The sequence below is a fragment of the Schistosoma haematobium genome, chromosome 7, assembly GCF_000699445.3.
Source record: "Schistosoma haematobium chromosome 7, whole genome shotgun sequence".
In the NCBI taxonomy this organism is placed as follows: domain Eukaryota; kingdom Metazoa; phylum Platyhelminthes; class Trematoda; order Strigeidida; family Schistosomatidae; genus Schistosoma; species Schistosoma haematobium.
This window is the reverse complement of record NC_067202.1, coordinates 17,455,198-17,480,697: the sequence shown is the minus strand read 5'-3', so window position 1 is coordinate 17,480,697 and position 25,500 is coordinate 17,455,198. Positions and strand designations below refer to the sequence as shown.

The window sequence follows — 25,500 nt, the reverse complement described above, 5'->3', positions numbered from 1 at the left end:
ATGTTAGACCACCATTGAGTACCTTAAAGCATTTGACAACCGTTTCGTCTTCTTGTGGTATTCCTCAGTAGTGCGTATCGACAATGGCAATTTCAAGATCTTAAACATTTTAAGAAATAAAAACTTATTTTAGAAAACCTACTCTCGATTTTCTGGATCTAAACCACACCAAAGTAAATTATTAGGTTTAATAGTTTTTCTCCAAACAGCACGTCTATATTTTTCCGTAAACGTAATTCCTTCATGTGGTATAACTTTAATTTGAACTTCACATCGTTTTGGTAAACCATCTGTATATGATTGTGCTAAACTTATTATTTTTCCAATTCCACGAATTGCTGCATTCATATTTTCAAGACGATCTACTTCAACAGAACCAAGATAAAGCATATCCGTACCTGAAATGATATAAAGATTTATTTGTTCTCATCTGATGAAATTGATATTCTGCTAGTTAATCTAAATGTAACTTTAGTTATGTAACATGACAAATTCAAACATAAATATCATTTGACAGTAACTTGCTTTGAAATCAGTTCTCAAAGTTCCATTGAGAATATCTGACTAACTGAGTTGAACTATCATTCGGAATGAGATAGAGATCATATACAGTATTAGATAGTGGTGGAGAAGATTTGTAGCTCAGATAGATGATTTTGATGGAGTTTTGTTCTATGAGTTGGATGGTTTGTTCGTGGAGTTATCATCGTTCTTCTGAACAACATCATCAGCACAAACTTCAGATAGGGGTGAAGTGTTCGAGTTTCTCCACATGGGGTTCACAGCTTGTCCTGTAGACCTCAATCATGATTGGCTACTGTTGACCTTCAACCTGTCATTGTCTACTTCTTTGTTTTGGTTGTATCTCCCACTGGCTTGATTCTTGGTCCCATATATGTCCATAGTTTTTTTGATTGGTTGATAAATTGGATCGATTTCAATGTGCTTGTTGATTGTTGATTGACCTGAGTACTAAGCTTCTAAGAATTCTCTGGTGTTTTTGCAATTGCCTCTATCCAAGATCTGAACATATTATCAGTCGAATATGTGTACGCAGTTGTCCACGTGCACGTGGACAGTCGTTGGGCTACATCATGAACTCATTGAAATGTGTGCAAACCATTGTAATCTAGCTTAGCAATTTAAATGTATTACGTTGATTAGGAGATATGAACGCCCCCGAATGCCCTGGTACGGCCGAGAGTGGGAAGAGTTAGCTCTACCCCTCTAAATGCTCTCACATGGCCACGCGTATATAGCCTCTGCCAGAGAAGGTCTAATCACTGCCTTCTCGCATCACGGGTGTTGTTTACAAAATTGAGAGGAGGAAAAACGAATGTCCAGCGCTTTAACTGGGTTGGTGGACATGGAAAGTCTACCTAGGGGAGTTGGAAAACCCTGACTCCAAACCAATGGTGCACATGGGCTCGAGTATCCTGAAGGGACAAATGTCGTCTGAACCAATCGTTGGTCACCTGCTACCATGCGACTGCATCTCCTTACGATGCTCCACTGCCTTGTGGATTGGACCTTCATGTCAGGGCCTCTGGGTGTGGCCTCCTAAGAAAAGCACCTGATTCGGTTTGGGCACCCGGGCAGTATCACAGCCCTCACACATATCAAATGAGATTTGTGTGGCGCATATGTATTTGGTGCCTTTTTGTATCAATATCTATGTGTTAAAATAAAATAAAATAAAGATATGAACACTTTGGTTTTGACTAGTGGTAGAGTTGTGTTAGTCTACGTTTACGTTGAGCTACATTACTTATTTAATTACGCCTGCTACCCATCGTGAAGGAGCAAAGGCCTCCCCCTGGGCAATCCTTTCTAGTTATTATTCATCCTATTCATGTCTGATTTCAATTCTCGACGCTGTGTGTTCAGGATTCAAAGTTAGCGCTTGAATCGTAGTGCAGTTTGATAATTTCTTTAATGTGTGACCTATCCACTTCCATCGTTTTTTCGTAATTTCCTTTTCAGCTGGAATCTGATTTGTTCTCTACTATAGTAAACTCTTTCTGGTGGTATCCAGCCAACGGACATTCAGTATGTTGCATAGACAATTGTTTATAAATACCTAATTCTCAAAGCTTCAGCTTCGTATGGTGGAACTGTTTTGACGCTTGTATTGAAGATTATGACATTGATATTGGTTGACAGACAGTTGTTTTGAGTTGCATATGTTCTTCAACTGTAGGAATGCTATCCTTGTTTTTCCAATTCTCACTTCTACGTCTGTATCGGATCCTCCACGTTCATCGATGATGTTACCCAGATATTTGAAACTTTCCACCTCCTCGAGAGTTTCACTATCAAGTGTGATTACTTTGGTGTTCTCTATGTTGTATTAGCATTCGTTGATGTGTATGGGATAGGAAGGCTAGGTGATCTGCGAAGTTCAAATAGTCTAGTTGTATCCAACGTGTCCATTGTACTCCATGTTTCCTCTCAGATGTAGAGGTCTTCATAATCCAATCGAACACCAGAAGAAAGAGAACGGGAGAGAGTAAGCAGCTTTGTTTGGTGATAGTGCTACATTAGAATGATATATCTTAAAGTGAAACTGATTATCCAATACATTTAAACAAATATTCATAACACATACATTTAAAGACTCAATATAACTAAAAACAAAGAATTCTTACTCATTGTATTAGTAGTTGGTAATATTGTCTGTAATGAAGGTTCTAATCCATAAACTGTTTGTTCATTAATAGTAGTTCTTTGTTGATTATATAATGTTTGATTATTAAATATTGGAAGACGAAGTGTACATGGTAATGCACCTTGTTTATGAATATGATAATGAACAAATGCTGCTAAACTTGGAAATGTTGGATCACTAGAGAAACCACGTAAATGTACTCCATTACCACGACCATCATGCATAGGTACTGTACCAATTAGAAAATGACGTACCCATTCAGATTGAATATCCTCTGTTAATTAGTAAAGAAAAATATAGGTTAGTATATAATTCCAAGTTTTAACATAGTGGTAATACCATATTAGTAATGTAGAGGTTCGATTTTGTGTGTTGGGGCACAATGACGATAATTCAATTAGTGTCACTATCTTGAAGCATCGACTTCAATGGCTTGGACATATCCTACGAATATCATCACAGAGAATTCCATGCCGTGCATTATTTGCCGACGCTAAGACTGGTTAGAAAAAGCGGAGATATAATCAGTGTATGACATAGTGTCATGATATAAATAAAAACTGTACAAGACTGGATACTGTTGGTCCTTCACAACTCCCTGGTTGGTTTTCCAGAGATGGTACGACACAATGACTTGAGAACTTATTATATATGAATAAATGAATCTTTTGAATATTCTAAATCTCAAGTTATCATAACTAACTTGGTCTATGGTAATAGACTGTTGTAGGTAATTAGCAGGAAACGTTTATAACTTGTGGCCTATGTGCCCTGTTAATATATGATGTAATGATACCACCAATTAGAGACCAAGGAATTATCGACCGAACCAATGACGCATAAACCCGTACGAGTAGTCTAGGGTCATTATCCGTCTTTCTACCCGTCTTGTTGAGTCCAGAACACCAATCTTAGCCTCTGCGATATGAATCGTTTATTTCAAACATACTAAGTTTATATATCAACCAGACAGACTACATCACACCATAAAATAGGAAACAACATTTGTACAAGATTTGGCTAAAGGTGGCTGTGAATCTGGGAGGCAGTGACTAATAGGCAGGGCATAATTCAAGAATGGTAAAACGTATAATAATGGTTCATAGGTCAAAATAAAGTTTATGATAAGGGGAACACGAATATGTATAGTTTAGTTATTGAACAATTATACGACAAAAATATACATATAGTATTGTTGCATAAATGGATCCCAATAGTTACCATTCATTATTCTTATCGGAACATAACAGAAACCTTCTTTAAACTGGATTTGTCACTCTTTAATACACATCAATAGTAAAGTTTATTTATAATCTTAAAGAAATGGATTCTACTTTTGAGATTCAATACCATTTTAGTTAATTTAACAGTTTGGAACTCAATTAGACAGGTTACAACTATTTTTACACTGATCTATGACATAATAACCTGGACGATCTAGACTTCGCAGAGGATCTGGCTCTTCTATCACACACGCAACAACAAATGCAGGAGAAGACGACTAGTGTAACAGTAGGTCACAGCATACACAAAGGGAAAAGCAAGATTCTACGATACAATACAAGATGCAACAATCGGAACACAGTTGACGGGGAAGATTTGGGACATGTAAAAACCTTTACATATCTGGGCAGCATCATTGATGAACACGGTGGATCGGATCCAGATGTGAAGGCATGGATCGGCAAAGCAAGAGCAATATATCTACAATTGAAGAACATCTAGAGCTCATAACAACTTTCAACCAAAACCAAGGTCAGAATTTTTAATACGATTGCCAAGACAGTTCTACTATATGGGGTGAAAGCTTGGAAGATACAATTGTTTATTAACAGTTGTCTACGCAAAAATACTTCGGATCCGTTGGTCAGACACTATCAACAACAACCTACTATGGGAGAGAAAAAACCAGATCCCAGCGGAAGAGCACTGGAAGTGGATAAGGCAAGTTCTCACATGGAATCCTCAAGGCCAAAGGAAAAGAGGAAGACGAAAGAACACATTACGCTGCAAAATGGAGACAGACATGAGAAGAATGAACAAGAATTGGATAGAAGTAGAGAGGTAGGCCGAAGACATAGTGGGTTGGAGAATGCTGGTCGGCGGCCCACGCTTCATTGGGAGTAACAGGTGTAAGTAAGTAAGTAAGTAATTACATAATAACATATAACATAAATAAGTTTATTATACCAAAGGAAAATGCATATATAATAAAACTGTTCACTATAGAAATGAATAACTAACCTTTATTCGATATAACTCTAGGTGAATTTGGAGGAATTTTCAATGCTAAACCAAAACTATCAGCATATGTATTACTATTACGTATAACAAAAGTTCCAGGTTCTTTATCACGTAATAATGCAATAACTAAAATAAAGTAAACAATTTCAATGTAACTAATCTATAAGCAAGATTATAATTTATGAATGAACCAATCAGAAGTGTTTTCCAGAGATTTCAAGGTCATGGCGCCAATTTCGAAACCTGATGATTACGTACAATCGGTTCATAGAGAATTTTACAGAAAATGGGATAATTGAGCGGCTATAATAAATGAGACTATTTATAAGTTCGTTTATTTGTAATTGTGATAATCAGATGAGTTGTAGACTTTGTGTAGACTATTGTGATGATGGCCCTCAAATGCCCTAGTACGGCCCTCACATGACCATGCGTATACAGCATCTGTCAGGGAAGTTCTACTCATTGACTTCTAGCACCACGAGTGTTGTTTACGAAATTGAGAGGACGAAAAGTGAATGTCCGGTGCTTTAACTGGGTTGGTGGACATGGAGAGTCTGTTAGAATAGGAACATTTTTCTCCCAATCCAGATTGAGATCAAGGCAAATTATGATAATTGTTGCAAACTGGATAATAAAAGCATCAGTAATACTGGTTACAGCCGAGTAATACAATATATGCGGATGATCAAAGAGCGTACAGATGCCTACATAGGCTTGGTTATGTGCATCGTGTCGTTGTCCGCAAATGGCATTTTGTGAGTCGAACAATCGAAATGCACACAAACATTATGAAAGCTATGTGGTCGAGGCTGAAGGAGTTTTCTCGACCTTATCCTAGTCATGGAGTCATATGGATGACTTCTTCTACCGTATGCGTTACGATTTCAGAATCTCTGAACTAATTTCTAATTTTGATAAGTTTTTGAACCATGTAAAAGAAATATATCCATTTTAATTCTTGGGTGTTGCATAATCAATATTTACTCTACACTAACTGTTTGCTGATTGGCTAATCTTCCTCAAGGTCACTTGAGGTTCTTTCAAACGTGGTTCATCCATTATGGTCTCACCTCATTATCTTAACCAATTACCCTGTCCCTAGAAATATTCTACTTTTAAAACTAAATAGGAAAACAGGAATCTGGATGATCTTGAAGATCATCTTGAAGATCAACTTTGACTAATCGAATTATTCATCATAGTTCCTTGGATCCTGATGATAGTTTCATGGGATTAATTACAGCTTCAAACAAGTATACACATTAGTTGTAGGCTTGTTTTAAAAATGTATAGTATAAGTAATCAATTCAATACAGTTTTCTAAGTGATATGAAATAAAATTAAAGTTATATCTTATTGTAGTGAATCAGAATACCAAGTGTTAATCGCCATGGCAACAACAGACTTATATCTAGTTACATTATTTCATTAAATAGGCTAATACGAAATAGACCAAGCATAATGAAGTGGTCGTATATTTACAACATCATAGATTGACAAATACTGTAGTGAACGAGAACATAAGAGTGGGCAATCGAATGTAGTTTTAAACACAAAATTACAGAGCATCTTAGTAAAATCTGAGAGCCATACACAGTTAATACTTCATTCTGCAAAATGTCAACCAATCGTCTCAGACTTGATTGTTCCTTCGTTTCCACACCCATCATTCTTTGTCTTATTTCTCTTTTCTTCGAACTACTTAACCTTCTCTACCACCAGGTATTTCACATTCGATCGATGATACATACTACTGATACCTACCTTGGTATACTGATTTAAACGCTGTCGCTTCCTGTAACAATAGTCTATTGTTTCATTCCAACAAGGTGTTGAAGAAGAGTTACACATTGTCACTTATCCTTTTTCAGTGATATCATTAATGGATTTCTGGAAACAGATGATTATGTTAACATGAATCTGGTACCTAACGGAAGATTTCGATAGAGTTTTGTTCTCTGAGTTGAATGGTTTGGTAGTGGAGCTTTCATTGTTTTTTGAACGACATCATCAGTACAAACTTCGACATCTCTGCCAGAAGGAAGAATTTAAAACCCTATGTATACGGATGACATTGTCCTACAGTGGAATGATCTATAGACTATCCAATTTTTAGCTAGTCAATTAATAATCATTATCCATTAGTGTGGTATACACTTTAGACTTTTAAATACAAAGAATGGAAGAAAGTAGTACGTTTTCCACTTTTGAATTAGTCGCTAAAGAAGTATCCACTGTTAACGGTACAATATAACTTATAATCTAAATAGTCAGTTCAAAAAGTGAATATTGTAAAATTGTACTGGACTATTGAAGTACACGGAATTGATCTAAATTAACACATTTACAATTCATCGGAGGAAGAAATCGTAAAAAACCGCTGGATGAGGGTAGGACACACATTGAGGAAGCACCCAACTACGTCATAAGACAAGCGCTCACATGGGATCTTCAAGGCGAAAGGAAGAGAGGAAGACCAAAGAACACATTACGCCGAGAAATGGAAATAGACATGAGAAGAATGAACAAGAATTGGATAGAAGTAGAAAGGCCGAGGAAATAGTGCGTTGGAGATTGCTGGTCGGTGGCCTATACTCAATTGGGAGTAACAGGCGTCAGTAAGTAAGTAACACATTCACAATATATAGGATCATTTTATTGTGAGAAGAATATACAGGAGAGACAAGTCAATATTTATTTATGTAATCAAACTATACCATCGACATCTGATCGATGATGAATCCTGATGAATGGCCTATTTTCTTTCATGAGAGATAACAGGTATAAGTAAACAAGTATCTAATATCAATTGCTAATAATTCAAAACACAGTGAAATACAAATAAACATACCATCAGGACGTGAGATTCCTGGTAAATACCAATATTTAGATGTATCAAGAACTTGACGCATTCCTACTGTATCACCATCTACAATATCAACACCAATATTCGTTCCACATAAACTTCCATTTGGTGAAACTGAAATTTTATGCAGATAAAAATATCAACATAATAATGATAATGATAATAAGGATAGATTCGATGGAAATTATTTATTACAAATTGATTGAAGTAGGAAATGTGTACGATCGGGTGAGAACTTAGCGGTTTGATGTTTAAACACTAATTGCTAGATCAGAAAGATCTTGGGATTGATCTGATGAAGAGTGTTTTTCTAGGATGAATTACTTTCAAAGTGTTCTCTCTGATATCAAGTAGTACTATAAATGAAATCAGTATGTGAAGAGTATCATCCCTCCCCTTACATAGTTAAAGACGCTTTTACTACTAAACCAAAAGCTCAGGATTCTAGTCAGTCAGTCAGTCAGTCAGCTACAACGTAAGACCAGTCACATATATATGCATCGGTTTAAGTTGCCACACCTCATTAGCACAACAACATGAACACCAAATTCATACATATAGTTACTTCAATGGTAGTAATACATAGAAGAAAGATTGTGTATAAGGTTATAGTACAAGTAGAATAAGTTCCTAGAAATAAAGGTATAAAGCAATTTTAATTTAACGGTTTAAAGGAGAACAGAGAGTGTATGCACTGACGCCATTATGATTGATTCTGAGCCATGTCACTCAGGGTTCCAGTAAGAAGCTGTAACTAACAGTTTTTGAAACAGACAAAGTTAGTGAGATTAATGAGAGTCGCACAATATCATAAAGTGATCACTATTGAATGCCAACTAAGTCATTTAAAGATTAAGTGTTGATTGACAATCTTGAATGTGATTGATTCAATTAACTGAAATCATTCCATCATACTAACCTATCAATCTTATATCATCTTAGAGAATGATAACAATATAACTGAAAGGATTCAGTTATCTTACATGTTACTACTGATAAAAATAAGATTATGAAAATGAAAAACAAACTATTAAATCAATTTCAGAAGGGGTGTTTTGTGGATATTATAATAATTTCAATAGCTGAGATCATGAGTCAGTTGAAGTTAGATCACCATAGAAAACCTAGAAGGATTGGATGGCTGTTTCAAATCTCGCCAGGCAGGATCGTGGATGAGCACTCACACTAAGGAGTCCCACAATTGGACGAAACAGCCGTCCAGTACTTCCATGGTTTTCCATGGTGATCTAGCTTCAATTGATTCATGATCCCAACTATTAATATTGATATTAAATGTATCATTATGTTCATTTTCTTGTATATATATTTGTTTTACTTCTATACAATATACATACATGGTATAACAGATTGTTGAACTACTGATCGATTCACTATTGGTGTTGCTTCATATTGTGAATTATGTCTGATTGTCCCACTAAATATTGATTTGAAAACAAAAAGAAAAACAGAAAAAAAGACAATTTATCAACTCGATATCATTTTAACATCAAATTGTATCATAAGGCAACTGTTAACTTGGAATCCTGAAGGGGAACAAAAAAGAAGAAAGCCAAAAAAAAAATACTATGTCAGGAATGGGAAGCACATATGAAAAGGATGAATAACAACTGGAAAGAACTGGAAAGGATTGTTGAGGACAGAGTTGGATGGAGAATGCTTGGATCGGTCCGACCGTTGCTGCTACCTTGATGTGATGGTCAGGCTTGCCTATCGTAATGAAGTAATCAAGCTATACTGGATTGGAAAATCGTTTCTCAAGGTCCTACTATTGCCAGACAGGTCGGTTGAAGAACGGTAAGACTAAAAGCAACAAATCCAAGGTCCGAAGGCGAAGTCGTACTGCTGACTGTACAGAGGTGTGACGGCAGTAAGGTGTTTCCCTCTGACAACCAGGATAACAGCAATGCTGCTTGCCCACAAGGAGGAGTGGGTTTAGAATAGGTCGACCCTAAAAATGCACACCTAGCCTTGTCCCACGGATATCCGTCTCCGGTAGTAAAGTTCCAACAACTACGAAGCTAAAACGAAAACTACTCTTAAGAAGGTCTTATGTAACCGATCTCAAGCAGTTGTCCCTTGGGCTTTGTAGTCACGCTCTCAGGTCACAAAGACCACCTCTCATCCAATTTCCTTTACAGATACCTCCAAAAGAACCCTTTCACAATGAAAGTTATAAATCTGTTTGAAGAATAAGGATAATGATTTACAGTTGGTGATTAGGGTTAGAAATTGAATCTAAGATTTTCATCACGAACTGACATCAGTTAAAATGCCAAGACGCTATTTGATCAAATGATTAAATGAATTTCGTGCCGAAATCCAACACTTGTTAGCCTAAATCTGATTGATCCGTTCATAAATTATAACTACACCGTGAGAACAATTTTACTCCTTCTCATTCACTATCTTACAATTAGTAATATGCAAACTAAGTGACATCATGTCACTTCAGTAAAACAGTGTCTAAGCATAATGAGAATAAAAGAAGTGAATAACTTACAGATATGGTGATTGTGGTCCAGATGTATGCATTTCACGATGATAATTTGTTGTTGCAATTGTACGGAAACCATCTTGTTGTTCTAATCCAGGAGCGTATGATCTATTCGCTAGTTAAAAAATATTATATCATTAATTGAAATCATTAATGTTAATTACCAGAATGGGATTTTTGTGGATATTTAATAGTTGAATTTATGAGTCAATTGAAGCTAGACCACCATGAAAAACCTGAAAGCATTGGACGGTAGTTTCGTTTTATTGTAGGACTCTTCAGCAGTGAGCATCCATGATCCCGCTCGCGAACTTCAAACCTAAGAACATCTAAGCGAATGAGCTGTCCAACATCCAATGGTGTCAGTGTCTAAATTGACGATATTGCACCGCCGTCCACTAACGTCATCAATGAGTAACTGCCTCTACAACAAACATGGTTGGACTCCATTAGTCACAGCTTCTCACTAGAACTCCACCAAATACCTCTGAGAGTCCATCACAAGTGAGCACATGTAGATCATTATGAGAATGGGATTTTTATGGATGTTCTAATATTTTTTTAATGATCCTGGGTTCGAATCTTTCGAAGCAGAATCTTAGATGCGTACTGCTGACGAGTCCCATACTAGGACGAAACGGCCGTCCAGTACTTCTAGTTCTTCCATAGTGGTCTAACTTCAATTCACCCATGAGTTCAACTATCAAAAGTGTTAAGTTCAAAACATTTATATATATGTATAACCTATAAACACAGTCATCATGTTCACAGTTACACTATACACCTCATATAATCTAAGGTAACTAAGAGAATGAAAATAAAATACAAGCAATATAAGCAATATAAATGATTGAACTAATCAACTTGGTAATTGACTAGTGAACATAGAACTCTATGAATTATCTCTGTTATAATGAAATGGTATAATTTAGCTTGATAGTTAAACGTTTGTTAAATGTTATGATTGTAAATAAGTAGTATATATAGTTAACTGTTAAATTATATGTTAATGAAATGAATAACCATGAATAATATATAATGTATAACAAGCATTTCTTCTTAAATGATCATCACTTAAATTCATTTATAACTCTATAATATATTAAATTAATAATTGGAATAAATGGCATCATTGTGATGTGTACTACTGATATTGATAGATATAAGTAGTATATATATCATCCATTGGAAGTGAAATGCCTGGAGGTAGAAGGTTAAGAAGATTGAAGAAGAAAAGAACAAGAACACAGAATGGTTGGTGTGGAAATGTACGAACAATAAAGTTTGAAGTGATTGATAGACATTTTGCAAATGAAGTATTTACTGTTTGGTTCTCAGATACTACACTAAGTGATTCTGTCATTTTGTATTCAAATATATTCGATTGTGAAATAGTGGAGAAGATGTGTAGCTCAGGTGGATGATTTTGATAGAGTTTTGTTTTCTGAGCTGGATGGTTTGATCTTGGAGCATTCATCGTTCTTTTGAACGACCAAACCATCCAGCTCAGAGAACAAAACGCCATGAAAATCTTCGATTGTTCTCATTTTTGTTCTCGTTTACTACACTCTTAGCCAGATACATCAAATAACTATGAATAGTCTTTTAAACATATAGTTTAATGATTATATCAGGGACTGATCTTGATTAACCAATCATTGAATACTATAAAGGATTGAGTCATTGGTTTTTAGTACAAGGTTCAATAGTGCTCATTAACCATGTCATTGGGAATAGAATCAAATACTTCCAGGTGTGGCAGCGATTGTTTTCTCTTCAAACGATTGAGTTAAAATCTAATGATTTACATTTCAAACTTCATCCAATTAGGTTGTCTAATCACGATCAGTTAGGGATGTATATTCTAACATTGAACAATCTCCTGAAGCTCAACATGTTAACGTGATTTTCAGTTAAGCAGAATTGTACATATAAACATCTTTTAACCTTCTCTATTTTCGGTTCCCAATGGACTTATTCAGTGTAATTATTGTATTAGATGTAGATTTACCTAGATTCATGATGTTAGTCAGTTGACCGGCAAATAATACAAACTAATCAGTTTAAAGTCATAATAGTATTCAAGATATAGTTCTAATCTCTATTAGATTGTATTGTAAACTACTGTTCTTATCACGTATGATTTGCCAACTGTCTATTGCATAACATTTCTGAAGGTATATTATGTCCCCTGAACTGTATGAAGATTTCTAGACAAAATCATCATCAGTATCAACATACACTTTAGAAAGAAGTAAGCAATTAGAATTTCTCCACCAAAATGACTACCAGCTTGTTCTACTGACTTAAGATTTGATTGATTGATTGTTGTCCGTATTTCTATTGTATTCTATAAATATTCAATGAATCTGTAGTGTCGGTTGCTATGTTAAGCCCATATAACTTATTCTAGCTTCTGAACAGACCATTCTTCTGAAGTCACATATGCCTTCTCTACTGCGCGTCATTTCTTTTCGCTTTCTTCTCGTCATTTGGATAGAACTAGAAGGGAAGGCATAGGACAGAGTGAGTTGGGGAATGCTGCTCCGCGGCCTATGCTCCATTGCGGGTAACAGGCGTAAATAATATAGATATATAGAGATTGATAAAATATTTCTTGATGAAGTAAGTTACTACTTTTTAAGTACAATAGTAATATCTCAAATAAATGATTGAATTAAATTGATCGATTTCAATGATTTAAAGAAAGGTTTTGTATATTCTAGAACTGTTATAATTATTACATGAATGACAGGGATTATGGTATTTTGATGTTTGCTACTCATGTTTACAGGCTTAAGTAGTATGTAACAGTGAGATGGTGGTTGGAGGTAGTCGACAGGAAACCCTGGACCCGGGTTTCGGGCCACTTGGCACTCATCAGCATGGTGTACCTGCACTAATAAGGACTAGACACGCACGACTTTGATCGCCACCCAATGACCAATCAATTGTGATTACATCTCGGTCCTACAGGAGGTCGGTCGCGGCTCCGATAGCTCAGTGGTAACGTCTCTGTGAAGCTGGGTGACACGAGATCGAATCCACCAGGGAGCACCAGTTCCCTCAAGATTACAGGTACACCTTGCTGACGAGTGCCAAGTAGCACGAAACACGGGTCCAGGGTTTCCTGTCGAGTACGTCCAACCACCATCTAATCTCAATATATAGTGCACGCAATGTCGATTCACCTAGACTGTTGGCCACATTGCAGCATGGTCGATAGCATTAGATCTGCACTAATAAGGACTTGACACACATGACATTGATTGCCACCCAGTGATCAATCAATTGTGAGTATGTAACAGTGTTCAGCAGTGGAATGTCTGCGATCAGAAAGTTGAGATGATTGTAATAAAATGACGAAAGAAGAAACTGAAAGCAAGTAAGATAATAAGATGAATCAAGGAATAATGAAGCTTGTACGAGACAATACGATGTATTTACATTTTACTAAATTGCTATTAGGAATGTCGTTAATTTACTTATAGCTCATTTACATTCACTTAACGGTACGTTTGATGAAATGTTGGTCACTGATACATGTCTTAAACATTTACAATGAATATTCGATAGCTACAACGTTTAAAAATATGTTAGACTTCTAAGGATAGTGGTTAGAGGTAGTCAACAAGTAACCCTGGACTTAGGTTTCGTGCTATCTTACACTCATCAGAAAGATGTACCTATAATCTTAAGGAAACGGATACTCTCTGATGGATTCGATCACATATCATCCAGTTTTACAGTCAGAGATATTACCAGGTTGATAGGATTGGATCTACACTGAATAGAATTTGACATTGATCCTTCCCTAGTGATCAATCCATTGATATATTGACATATATATATATATATATATATATCATCTGTGTTAGAAGTGAAATGAACTGTTATACACTAAACACCATTATCAATTATTGATCTAGTTAGTGTGATATTCATGTCACTATCCATACAGAATGAAATGAACCCTTGGAAATAAAAAAAGGGATAAACATAAACAGAACATCACTCAAATGATAGATTTGGGTTAAGATGATTATGTCATCATCAGAGTAGTGGTGGTGGTGGTGGATTAGCATCAATAGGATACCATAATTTGCGTTACATTATCAATAATAAATAAGCTTTATTAGATGATTATTGTTATTAGTTATAAGAAGCGAATTGTGAGAAGCGATGGATTTCATTTACCTAACTTATTATTATGACTAGATATTGGATAATATTGTTGATTAGATGATGATGATAATAGTAATAATCGTTGTTTCTGTGTCATTTCTTGAATATTCTGTGTAAGAGTTTGCCTGGCATATGAATTCCTATTCATAGATGTTTGATTTAATAATTCCAATGATTGATGATCCATAGAATTCCATTTATTATTATTACCATGACTACTATTATACACTAGATTATTATGATGAGGATGATGATCATGATGATGTATAATAGGTAGTACATTTTTATTGATACTTGAAATTCGTGATGAATGACCAGTATTAGTGAAACCAACTAAACGTCGATTGATAGATGGACTTAATAATGCTTGTGTAGTTTGACTATATGGTACATCAATAGTACTACGTTGCATTCTTATTGGACTATAATAATCTTTACTAATAGATCGTTTTATTCCTGATATTGATAGATCTATTCTTCCAGCGGATGAATGAGGTCGATTAAACAATGTTGGAAATGTTGATAAACCTGAAAGAAAGTTGATTGATTCATAAAAAGAGTAGTAGAATGATTTGGTATAGAATTATTTGTCGTTTTTCTTTTGTACATTTATGCTTATTTACTTACTTACGCCTGTTACTCCTCGTGAAAGAGTATAGGCCAATCACCAGCATTCTTCATCAAACCCTATTCTCAACAATCCTTTCCAGCTCTTTCCAGCTTTTATTCATCCTTTTCATATCTGATTCTATTTCCCGATGTAATGTGTTCTTTAACCTTCCTCTTTTCCATTTCCCCTCAGGATTCCAAGTTAGGACTTGCCTCGTAATGTAGTTTGATGATTTGTGTAGTGTATTTCCTATTCATTTCCATCGTCTTTTCCTAATTTCTTCTTCAGCTGGAATCTGGTTTGTTCTCTTCTAGAGAAGGCTGTTGTTGATGGTATCCGGCCAATGGATGTTGAGTTTCTTGCATAGACAGCTATTTATAAATACTTGCACCTTCTTGATGATGGTTGTTGTAGATCTCCATGTTTCAGCTCCGTATTGAACATTCTCATTTTGATATTGGTTGACAGACAGTTGTTTTGAATTCCATATGTTCTTCAATTGTAGGAATGAGGCCCTTGCTTTGCCAATCCTCGCATTTGAAACTCCTTGTTCATCGATGATGCTTCGCACGTATGTGAAGGATTCTACATCTTCCAGAGTTTCGTCATCAATGTACATTAATAATTGGTTGGTAAATGTCAATATACTCAGATCATTGAACAGTTACATAATGTATTTGTTATGAAGTATTTATCATTAGTAACTATGTTAACATATTTGCAATTCCTTAATGAATATCACTATTATTAGATAGAAGTCTTTAGATACTGACATAGTAACCGCTTCCTAAACTTCTATTATCTTTGATACTTCAACTCCAAATGGATTGCGGAAATATGGAAGATACATTATGAAGGTTACATACAGTCCAGCACGAAGCCAGATGCATGCTTCATTATATATTTTTGGGTCGCGATAGTGATCCTTCCACAGGTTCATCTACAGAAACCTTGTTACAACTGTTACTTCACCTAAATAGTCAAATTAGGTCAAGCGACAACGTCACTACAACGAAATCAATTCAATGACCTCACTAAACTATTCAATCGGTAGTAGCGACGGAGATTTTGATGAAGAGTCATCATATACATCAATGAATAATACGACAATAGGGAATTTAATAAATCACGTAATACAATAATGAAGGTTTCGTACGAAGCATAAATGGAACATTATGAACCTATTGTCATTCTCACAAAAGTTGACCCTTTTACAAACTATTTAGACGATACTAATTATCATAACTATTCTAAGCAAAGATGGATAGTGACTAGCAGTGAAATCCAGGACAAACATTTCGTCCTATTTGGAACTCATCGGTTTGGTGTACCTAAACATCCCAGAATTGTTAATGTTCGCTCTGGGACTCGAACTCAGTACCGTTCGCTTCAAATGCCATTACTTTATATGACCTATTTTATAGATTTGGGAAATTCAACTTAATAATAGAACTCATTCCATAGTCATACTCTCGTAATATATGAAATCACACCTAAATAATAAAGAAAAAACAATAAACATTATATCATTAAAACTAACCACTTGGTGTTGTAGCACGAACTGATCTAGCTATAGAACCAGTTGGTGGTTCCAAGTCGTGTACACCACGACCAATTGGTTGTAATGTTATCGTTTCCATTTCTTCTAAAACAGCTCGACTACCCACTGATCTGGAATCATGTAATTGTCTATTTGAAGCTTGCTAAAATATTCATTATACAAAAAATAATATTTAATAAACATAATGAATGATGATCATTATCATATAGAAATCTAATTTATTTATAATGAATATTGAAAGTTCTTAGGTTATTTCTCTTCTGAACTTATCCTCGACAACCTTCATATTCTTCAAATGGAACATGTTCAGAACTATCGATCAGTATATCACTTATTTAATGTATGTGAAATTTTCATCAAAGATTTCACTTCAGTGCCTAATCATTGATTATGTTAGCGTCTTTTATCTACTGTGGGAGAGAACAAACCAACTTCCAGCTGAAGAAGAAATTAGGGAAAGACGATGGAAATGGATAGGAAATACATTACGCAAATCAGCAAACTGCAACCACTAACTTGGAATCCTGAAGGGAAACGGAAAAGAGGAAGGTCAAATAATACATTACATCGGGAAATAGAATTAGATATGAAAAGGATAAATGAAAGCTGGAAATAACTGGAAAGGATTGTTGAGGATAGGGTTTGATGGAGAATGCTGGTGAGCTGCATATTCTCTTTCACGAGGAGTAACAGGCAAAAGTAAGTAAGTTAGTCTTTTATCTGGTATATTGAACTGCACTACACTAACAGACAGTTGAAAATAACTTCACCGTGAATTATGACTATTACCAGGTCTTCGGCTTATTCACAGGTAGATCTAAGTAGATCTAAACTACACCAAGCTAGATTGACTATGAAAGTAATACAATCTTCACAAATCCCCATACTGATACTAATTGGATTATAGCCCTACGAACAGAAAAAAATGATAATATCTATCACAGAATGATTTTATTAGGAGGAGTTAAGGATGAATTGGATGATAGGTTCATCCTACTGTGAGACTCTTCAGTAGTGAGTATTCACGATCCTACCGCACTACTCACACTGAGCGTTCTACAACAAAAAAACAAAAGTAGTATTGCGCTTATTTTAAAGTCTAACGTTTCTATACTTTTGACTACGTATGAGATCGTAGCTGAGCTGTACAGTAGTGCTTCGGGCGTCTTATACTTTCTGGTATTCAGTAATTTTTTGTATTTTTTTGATGTATATCGGGAACCTTCATCAAAACGTAACTATACACTTAGAAAATAATCAAATTCTTCAAGTAATATGCTTTTGATGAATAAAAAGGAAAACACAGTGAGGAGACCATAAAGCTCAGATATGAAACAGATATTCCATTTAATAATAAACAGTTATTATATGTCTTATACTATTCTTTAAGATGGTCTGTTTATATTAGATCTTCGTACCGTACGGTAATCATCAAACTGCATCACTAGGCAACCGCTAACTTAGAATCTTGAATGGGAATTTTACGTCTTGACAAGAATAATGAATGGTAACTTTTGGAATCTATTGATGGTCCAATACTAGACGTATATTTCTATTGTATAATTATTAGGTAACTAAACTTTGCATATTCATATTCCTTTTATTATGAGCTTTATTTTAACCCATAAACTATTATTATACGATTTATCATTCTTGAGTTATGCTCTGTTTATTAATTACTATCTACCACATTCATAGCCACATTTGGCTAAGTCTTGTACAAATGTGTATTTTATTGGTACGTTGTGGTCTGTTTGATTGGTATATAAGCTAAGTACGTTTGAAATATAAAATTTCACATTACAGAGGCTGCGACTGGTGTTCTGGACTTAACTGACTGGGCTAGGCGGACAGCAGGACCAATCAGGACTCTAGGCTGCTTGCAGGTGTTTTACGCGTTCGTGGTCCGATCGATAATTTGCTTCTCCCTAATTGGCGTTCGCAAGTTATAACAGGGAACAGAATAGAGGAAAGCCGAAGAACATACTATACCAGGAATTGGAAACAGACAATTGCCCAAGACAGGATTCGATAGAGAGTACCGGTTAGTGACCTATACTTCTTCACGAAGGATAACCGTGTCTCTAATCGAAATCAAAATATCAAAAAAAAATATTACATAACTCATAATTATACTTACACTATTTCGCATCTAAAAACAAACATACAAATTTTGTTCAATAGTGAATTTGACATTAAGAATAGAAGTTTGTAAAGCCATATACAATGTGTCAGAAACTTTCTTTACTACTTTAATCAGTCCAATCATTTCTATTGACTGAGGGTTAAAATGGTTAGATATGAGAAGATTTCTCAATAATCAATACAAAGTTTGAGACGAAACTCATATTTTGTTTGGTATTGCTTAGATAAAAGGGGAATTGTTTATTATTCTGAAGGAACTGATGTTACCTATGAGATATTGTAGTGAACAGAACACGGGGGGGGGACAAACGGATGTATTTGAGCACAAAATTACTGGACTTGTTAATAAAATCTAACAATCGTATAGTAAATGCTTAACTTGCAAAATGTCCATCGATTGTCTCAAAATGACTCAGACTTCATTGTTCTTGCATTTTCATACAAATTGCATCCTGTTTCCATTCTTTACTGTTCGATCCTCTTGTCTCTCTGCTGCCAGACCTTCTATTGACGACTAACATCATCTACTACTTATGCCAATATAAGTAGCACACACCATAATATGAATGTATGATCCTAAATTATTCAAACTACAATTGATCATTGATTAATGAATTAGTTTTGTACAAAAATGATCAGATATCATATCTTCAAAGAAAGAAGAATGAGACCTATTAAACTTACCCAATCTTCTGTTGTTCTTCTTTGTTCTTGCATTCGTCTCATATTTTCTTTATGAGCTGAATAAGTTGAATACATTGGTGGTTGTTTGCATGTTGAACTATTCCTTAAATTGGTTTCTAAATAATTTTTCAAAAAACAACAACAACAAACAAACATATATGATGTAATAATGGGTTATTGTGGGACTACCCACAGCAGTGCGCATTCACGATCCCATGTCGTGAGATTAGAACTCAGGATCTATCGATCTCGAGCACGAACGATTAACCACTAGACCACTGAACTAATCGGCATCCAACGGTGTCATTGTCTAAATTCAACCAATCCGTTAAACTGCACCATCGTTCACTATTGTATTCAGTGAGTTACTATGTCAAAACAGACCCGATTGTCATTATTATTCGAAGCTTATCCATAGGCTATATATGTTAATAAATTGACTCTTGAAGAAACCTACTTTACAATAGAGACTATTTACAACTTTTTTATCATTTGATGCGATAAATGACGAATATTCATAGTTGAGCAACAGTGGCTGGTATTGACAAGACGGATATATAATATTTGAGATTGACTAAAGGTCGTCTAGAGACTTGAATGTTTCGTGTTTGATCCCAATTGTGTGGTTGTGGATACGCACTACTGTGGAGTTTTCATTATGAGCCAGCTATTCAATTGTGACTAGTTTTTAACGGTTTTTTAATCAAAGTTATTGAGTTATGTAAAGCTTCAAATTCAACAGTCTTTTAAACACACAACAGTAGTAATGAAATAATTCTATACCTACGATCTAGAGCAAGATGGAAAACTGATGCATCTACAATAAGGAAATCGATTTTGAATAAACTAATTACAGTTTCACACCCTCTCAAACTCTCTCACTTAATCATATTCACAGAAACAGATTAATCCGACAGTAATGGACTTTATGGAACCTATGGTTAAGCCGCCACAATAGCTGTTTTACGAACTAATTTCAAGCTAAGCAGTACTTCATGTTTTGATAGATATTGGCTAGACATCGATAAATGTCCCAGCCATTTCGGTCAAAAAGCGTTTATTCCGTGATACGTATACGAATGTCTGTTGGTAACGAAGTGTCATACTTCTCTTTGTTGATGTACATACGCCACATTGTTGAAATTAAGATAAGTAAGCTCCTCAGCGAAGTAACTCTGTATAGGAGGCTAATGAGTGATATATTAGTCGTATGTAATAAGGAGTTAGACGTATCTTGGTTATTAGATAAATTCGATAGTGTATAGAATGAGATACCACCTACTTATAATGAAGAAAACAATAACCGACTGCCTTTTTTTAAACATAATTTTAGACGAAAAAAAGATGAAACTGTAAAACGATCGGTTCATAGGATGTCAACCTGAGCTTGGAAATATTTGAACTTCCACAGTTTCTATCTATTACAGTACAAACAACGTTTGGTAAATTGCCTATACAACAGAACTCAACGAATATACACTACAAATCTACTTGAGGAGGTGACAAAACTGCTAACCGAAAAGATTATTCGCTGTAGTTTATTAATTAGTGTAAAAGTAAGCTAACATGAAGACTGCTGGACTCCGTTACGAAGTAAAGGACATATATCTCATATTAACATTTAAAAGAGAGTCAAATATCATAAGTTTGAGAAAGAGACTAAAAGTAGACATTAAGAAAACATTCTATGCTGTTAAACCTATGATTTCACATAGGCCTAGACATTGCGTAACATATTGCGTCACATCCCGTTGAATTTACCAATTCTCATGTTCATGTGCCCCCAAATGCCATGGTACGATCGAGAGTGGGCTGGCGCCGCCCTCTCTCTCTTGAAGTGCTCTCACACGGCCACGCGTACACAGCCTCTGACAAGAAAGTCCTACTCACTGCCTTCTCGCACCACATTTGTTGTTTACGAAACTGAGAGGACGAAAAGCGAATTTCCGGAGCTGTGGAAAACATATAGCTAGATAACTTCAGAATCAGTTAATGTCATGCACTTTGATAAATCTGTGAGGCAGACATCCATATTCATCGAATTGTTAAGAATGAATTCTTAGGTTCATGGAAGCTAGACAATCTACCCATAGTAATCTTTAAGCTATATTACGATCTATGATGTTATAGGAACGTTCTATATTGTATTCGTTGTTTTTCCCTTACCTTTGTTTACCTTTATCATTTTATGTTTATTTGAACTTTGATTTATGTAACCTTTATTCGTTTTTCATAGGTGTTTTGAAAAGTAAAGCACAAACAGACCATAATTTGTAGGTTAATTGTTTCATCTTATTGCTCTATCAAAGTTTACAAAAGGGTCTAATTGTTTAAAATCTGTGCTAGATGAAACTAAATTGGTTGGGTATGAGATAGTCATTCACTGAAGGTGAGAAAAGATGATCACCCAATGTCGTGGACTGTCAGTCAGTCAGTCAGCTATAACGTAGGATCAGCAACATATATGCATCGGTCCAAGTTCCCACATCTCATTAGTACAACAAGATGGACACCGGATTCATAAAAGTAGCTAATTCAATGGTAGTAATATATAAAAGAAAAATTGCATATAAGGATATAGTACAGAAAGAATGAATTAGTCGGTAGAAATAAAGGTGTGAGGTAATTTTAAACTAACGGTTTAAGGGAAGACAATGAATTTATATACCTACACCATTGTGATCGATTTTGAACCATGTCACACAGAGTCTCCAACCATCGATTACGACAGATGCGCTTACCCCAACTAAGGAGGTTGCATCTACCAACACGGTTCAGATCAGAATTTAGCGGCCTCAAGGACTGACGCTATGTTTTGGTTTGGCTGCCCCTAATTTTATTCCATCCATCTCGAACACTAGTCAGTATTGCGCGTCGTGGTGATCGGTGTTCAGGCATACGCAGCACGTGACCCAACCATCTCAGTCGATGAAGATTCACAACCTCATCAACTGATCTACCATCATCATTCCCTAATACCCTGCGTCCGAACCTCATTATTACTTTCCCGATGATCCCAGGAGATCCGGGCAATATTTCTAAGACATCTGTGATCAAACACAATTACCTTACGATTATCCTCTACTCTAACTGGCCACATTTATTAGCCATAAAGTGGAACAGAACGAACTGCTGCACAGTATACTCGTCTTTTAATTGGTAGACGGATATCTTACCTTCACTATAGGTGGTGACGTAAGTTGGCAAAAGTCAAACGAGCTTTTTGAATTCGTTCAAAGATTTCGTCAGTAATACCATTGATATCCGACTCAATAGACTAAAAGTTAAGTGTTCGCACATGAAACCGAGGGAACTTGGTTCGACTTCTCGTTACGAAACAACGGATTTGCACTGATGACGACTCCTATAGTAGGACGAAATAACCATCTAGTGCTTCAAAGTTTTCAACAGTTGCCTAAGTTAGATTGATTCCAGGTTTAAATGCAATTTAATACATACAATATTTTTTTTGTAAAATTTAATAAATTAAAAGTGAATAATTTCTACATACCTGACAACCATGCAGTTTTAGTCATTGTACTAGGTCCACTAATATTCATCTGACTTGATGTTCTTTGAGGTTGAACTTTTAAAGAAAGACAGTAAAGAAAAAAACAGCAACGCTGTCATAAGAACAGTATGATATAAAGGAACTCAATGTAAACATTGTTTAATAATTGAATTCATTAGTCAAGTAAAGCTAGACCACTATGGAAAACCTGGAAGCACTAAACGGCCGTTTCATCCTCCTCAACAGTACGCATCCAACATCCTGTCTGACAAGATCTGAACCCAGGAGCTATTAGTATCGCGCACGAACGCTTAACCTCTACACCACTGAGTCGACTTTGTTATTTGACTAAAACTTCAAATTTAACTGAATAGAATAGCAGAATGTTGTGAAGAAATTCGAAGGATTTCAAGAACATCAATGAATGATATAATTATAGAATTGTTATTTGTTCTTAAATGAGTAGTTCTGAAGAATGAACACTTTGTCTATTTCATTTAAAAATCTTATAAAAAGAACAATGAAACTGATACTTTAATCATTATAATAATTCTTATACGGAACATCAACAGATCAGGCATGTCATAGGTACATTCAATTGACGAGTCATAATTTAGAATAAAACACGCTTCCTGGATTCCATTATTAGGCACCATTCATTATTGACAGAAAACTGACTTCGTTTTTACACTCAGAACAAAGGAGATCGGTAATAATGTTTTGATCATTGTATTCATATTACACGAAATAATTGCCATGATGTAATAGGAATGTTTCAAAAAAAGGTGATAGATATATCAAGTATAGTGTAGCAGCAGTCTCTTCATCAGTAGTCCTCAACATACACAAGAGGGAAAACCAAGGTCCTCAAATTCAAAGCGGAGAACAGCAATCCAATCACTCTTGATGGCGAAACTCTGGAAGATGTAGAATTCTTCACATACCTGGGAAGTATCATCGATGAACAAGGAGGTTCAGATGCAGACGTAAAGGCGAGGATCGGCAAAGCAAGGGTCGCATTCCTACAATTGAAGAATATATGGAACTCAAAACAACTTTCAACCAATATCAAAGTGAGGATCTTCAATACGAACGTCTAAACAGATCTACTGTACGGAGCTGAATTTTGCACAACTACTACAACTATCATCAAGAAGGTACAAGTACTTATAAATTATTGTCTACGCAAGATACTCAACATCCATTGACCGGATACCATCAGCAACAGCTTTCTTTAGGAGAGAACAAACCAACTTCCAGCTGAAGAAGAAATTAGGAAAAGACGATGGGAATGGATAGGACATACATTACGCAAATCATCGAACTAAATCACGAGGCAACTACTAACTTGGAATCCTGAAGGGAAGCGGAAAAGAGGAAGGTCAAAGAACACATCACGTCGGATAATAGAAGCAGATATGAAAAGGATCAATAGGAACTGGAAGAAGCTGGAAAGGATTGTTGAGGAGAGGGTTGGATGGAGAATGTTGGTGATCGGCCTATACTCCTTCACGAGGAGTAACAGGCGTAAGTAAGTAAGTAATATATCAAAAATGGAATGAATTGTGCTTTTAGTGTGTGCGTCTCTCTCTCTCGCCCTTTTTCTTTTACTAACCCCCCTCTCTGTCCCTTTTTTTACTTTCTCCCTCCCTCTCTCTTTATACGCTACTCGAATCATATGATTAACTGTCAGCTTTACATTAATTTTCTTAGCAAAAAAAGAAATACATTTGTAATTGAAAAGTAGTTTATATACAGAAACTATATAAAAGATACCAGTAGTATATCAGTAGTGTATACATACCATATCATAGGTATACAACAATATATGATGAATGAAGCATACTTGAACACACTACAAATACCTAATTGTTGAATCTATGAAGTAGAATCATTCATATATAGTGATCATATGATGTTATTATTATTATCATTACTATTACTATTATTATTACTACGATTGTTATTCAACATTGAATCATTCCATTTTAAAGAAAGAATTTCAAAACTCTTTGAAGTTTTGAAATATTCATGTTAACTGGTTTGTTCAATGATGTTTACAAATACAACATGGTGATCATCAACTGAATTATACTTGATAGAGAAAATTTGAACGAGATGGAAGTTTTCATATATCTGGGTAGCATTATCGATGAACAAGATGGATTGGATGAGGATATGAAGGCAAAAGGGTACAAGTATTTATAAACAATTGTCTATACAAGATACTCAATATCCGTTGATCTGGTACCATCAACAACAACCTATTGTGGAAGTGAACAAGTCAACTTTCAGTTGAAGTGGAAATTAGGAAAAGATGACGGGTGTGGATAAGATATATATTGGGGAAATCATCAGAAACTGCATCACGTAGCAAGCGTTAACTTGAAATCCTGAATGGAAACAACGAAGAGGAAGGCTAAAGAACACACTACGTCGAGAATTAGAAGCAGGCCTGAAAAGGATGAATAACAACTAGAAAGAATTGGAAATGATACATCCATGACA

General features: G+C 35.4%; 1 protein-coding gene across 2 annotated transcripts in view; it reads right to left on the bottom strand.

The window, feature by feature from the left end:
• TNS1_4 (Tensin 1) overlaps positions 1-25,500 on the bottom strand; it is a 116,973-nt gene that overhangs the window by 6,520 nt on the left and 84,953 nt on the right. The window contains exons 14-22 of one of the 2 annotated variants that reach the window (XM_051218130.1): positions 22,993-23,067; positions 19,482-19,597; positions 16,632-16,794; positions 10,303-15,009; positions 9,137-9,216; positions 7,767-7,895; positions 4,913-5,038; positions 2,649-2,942; positions 143-398 (exon numbers count right to left, since the gene is read on the bottom strand). In XM_051218130.1, the coding sequence (XP_051064570.1) occupies positions 14,486-15,009; positions 16,632-16,794; positions 19,482-19,597; positions 22,993-23,067 (878 nt within the window). In that variant the 3' untranslated portion in view covers positions 143-398; positions 2,649-2,942; positions 4,913-5,038; ... (1 more) ...; positions 9,137-9,216; positions 10,303-14,485. Of the gene's footprint in view, positions 1-142; positions 2,466-2,648; positions 2,943-4,912; positions 5,039-7,766; positions 7,896-9,136; positions 9,217-10,302; positions 15,010-16,631; positions 16,795-19,481; positions 19,598-22,992; positions 24,963-25,500 lie in introns of those variants that run through there. The other variant, XM_051218131.1, reaches the window with a different exon arrangement.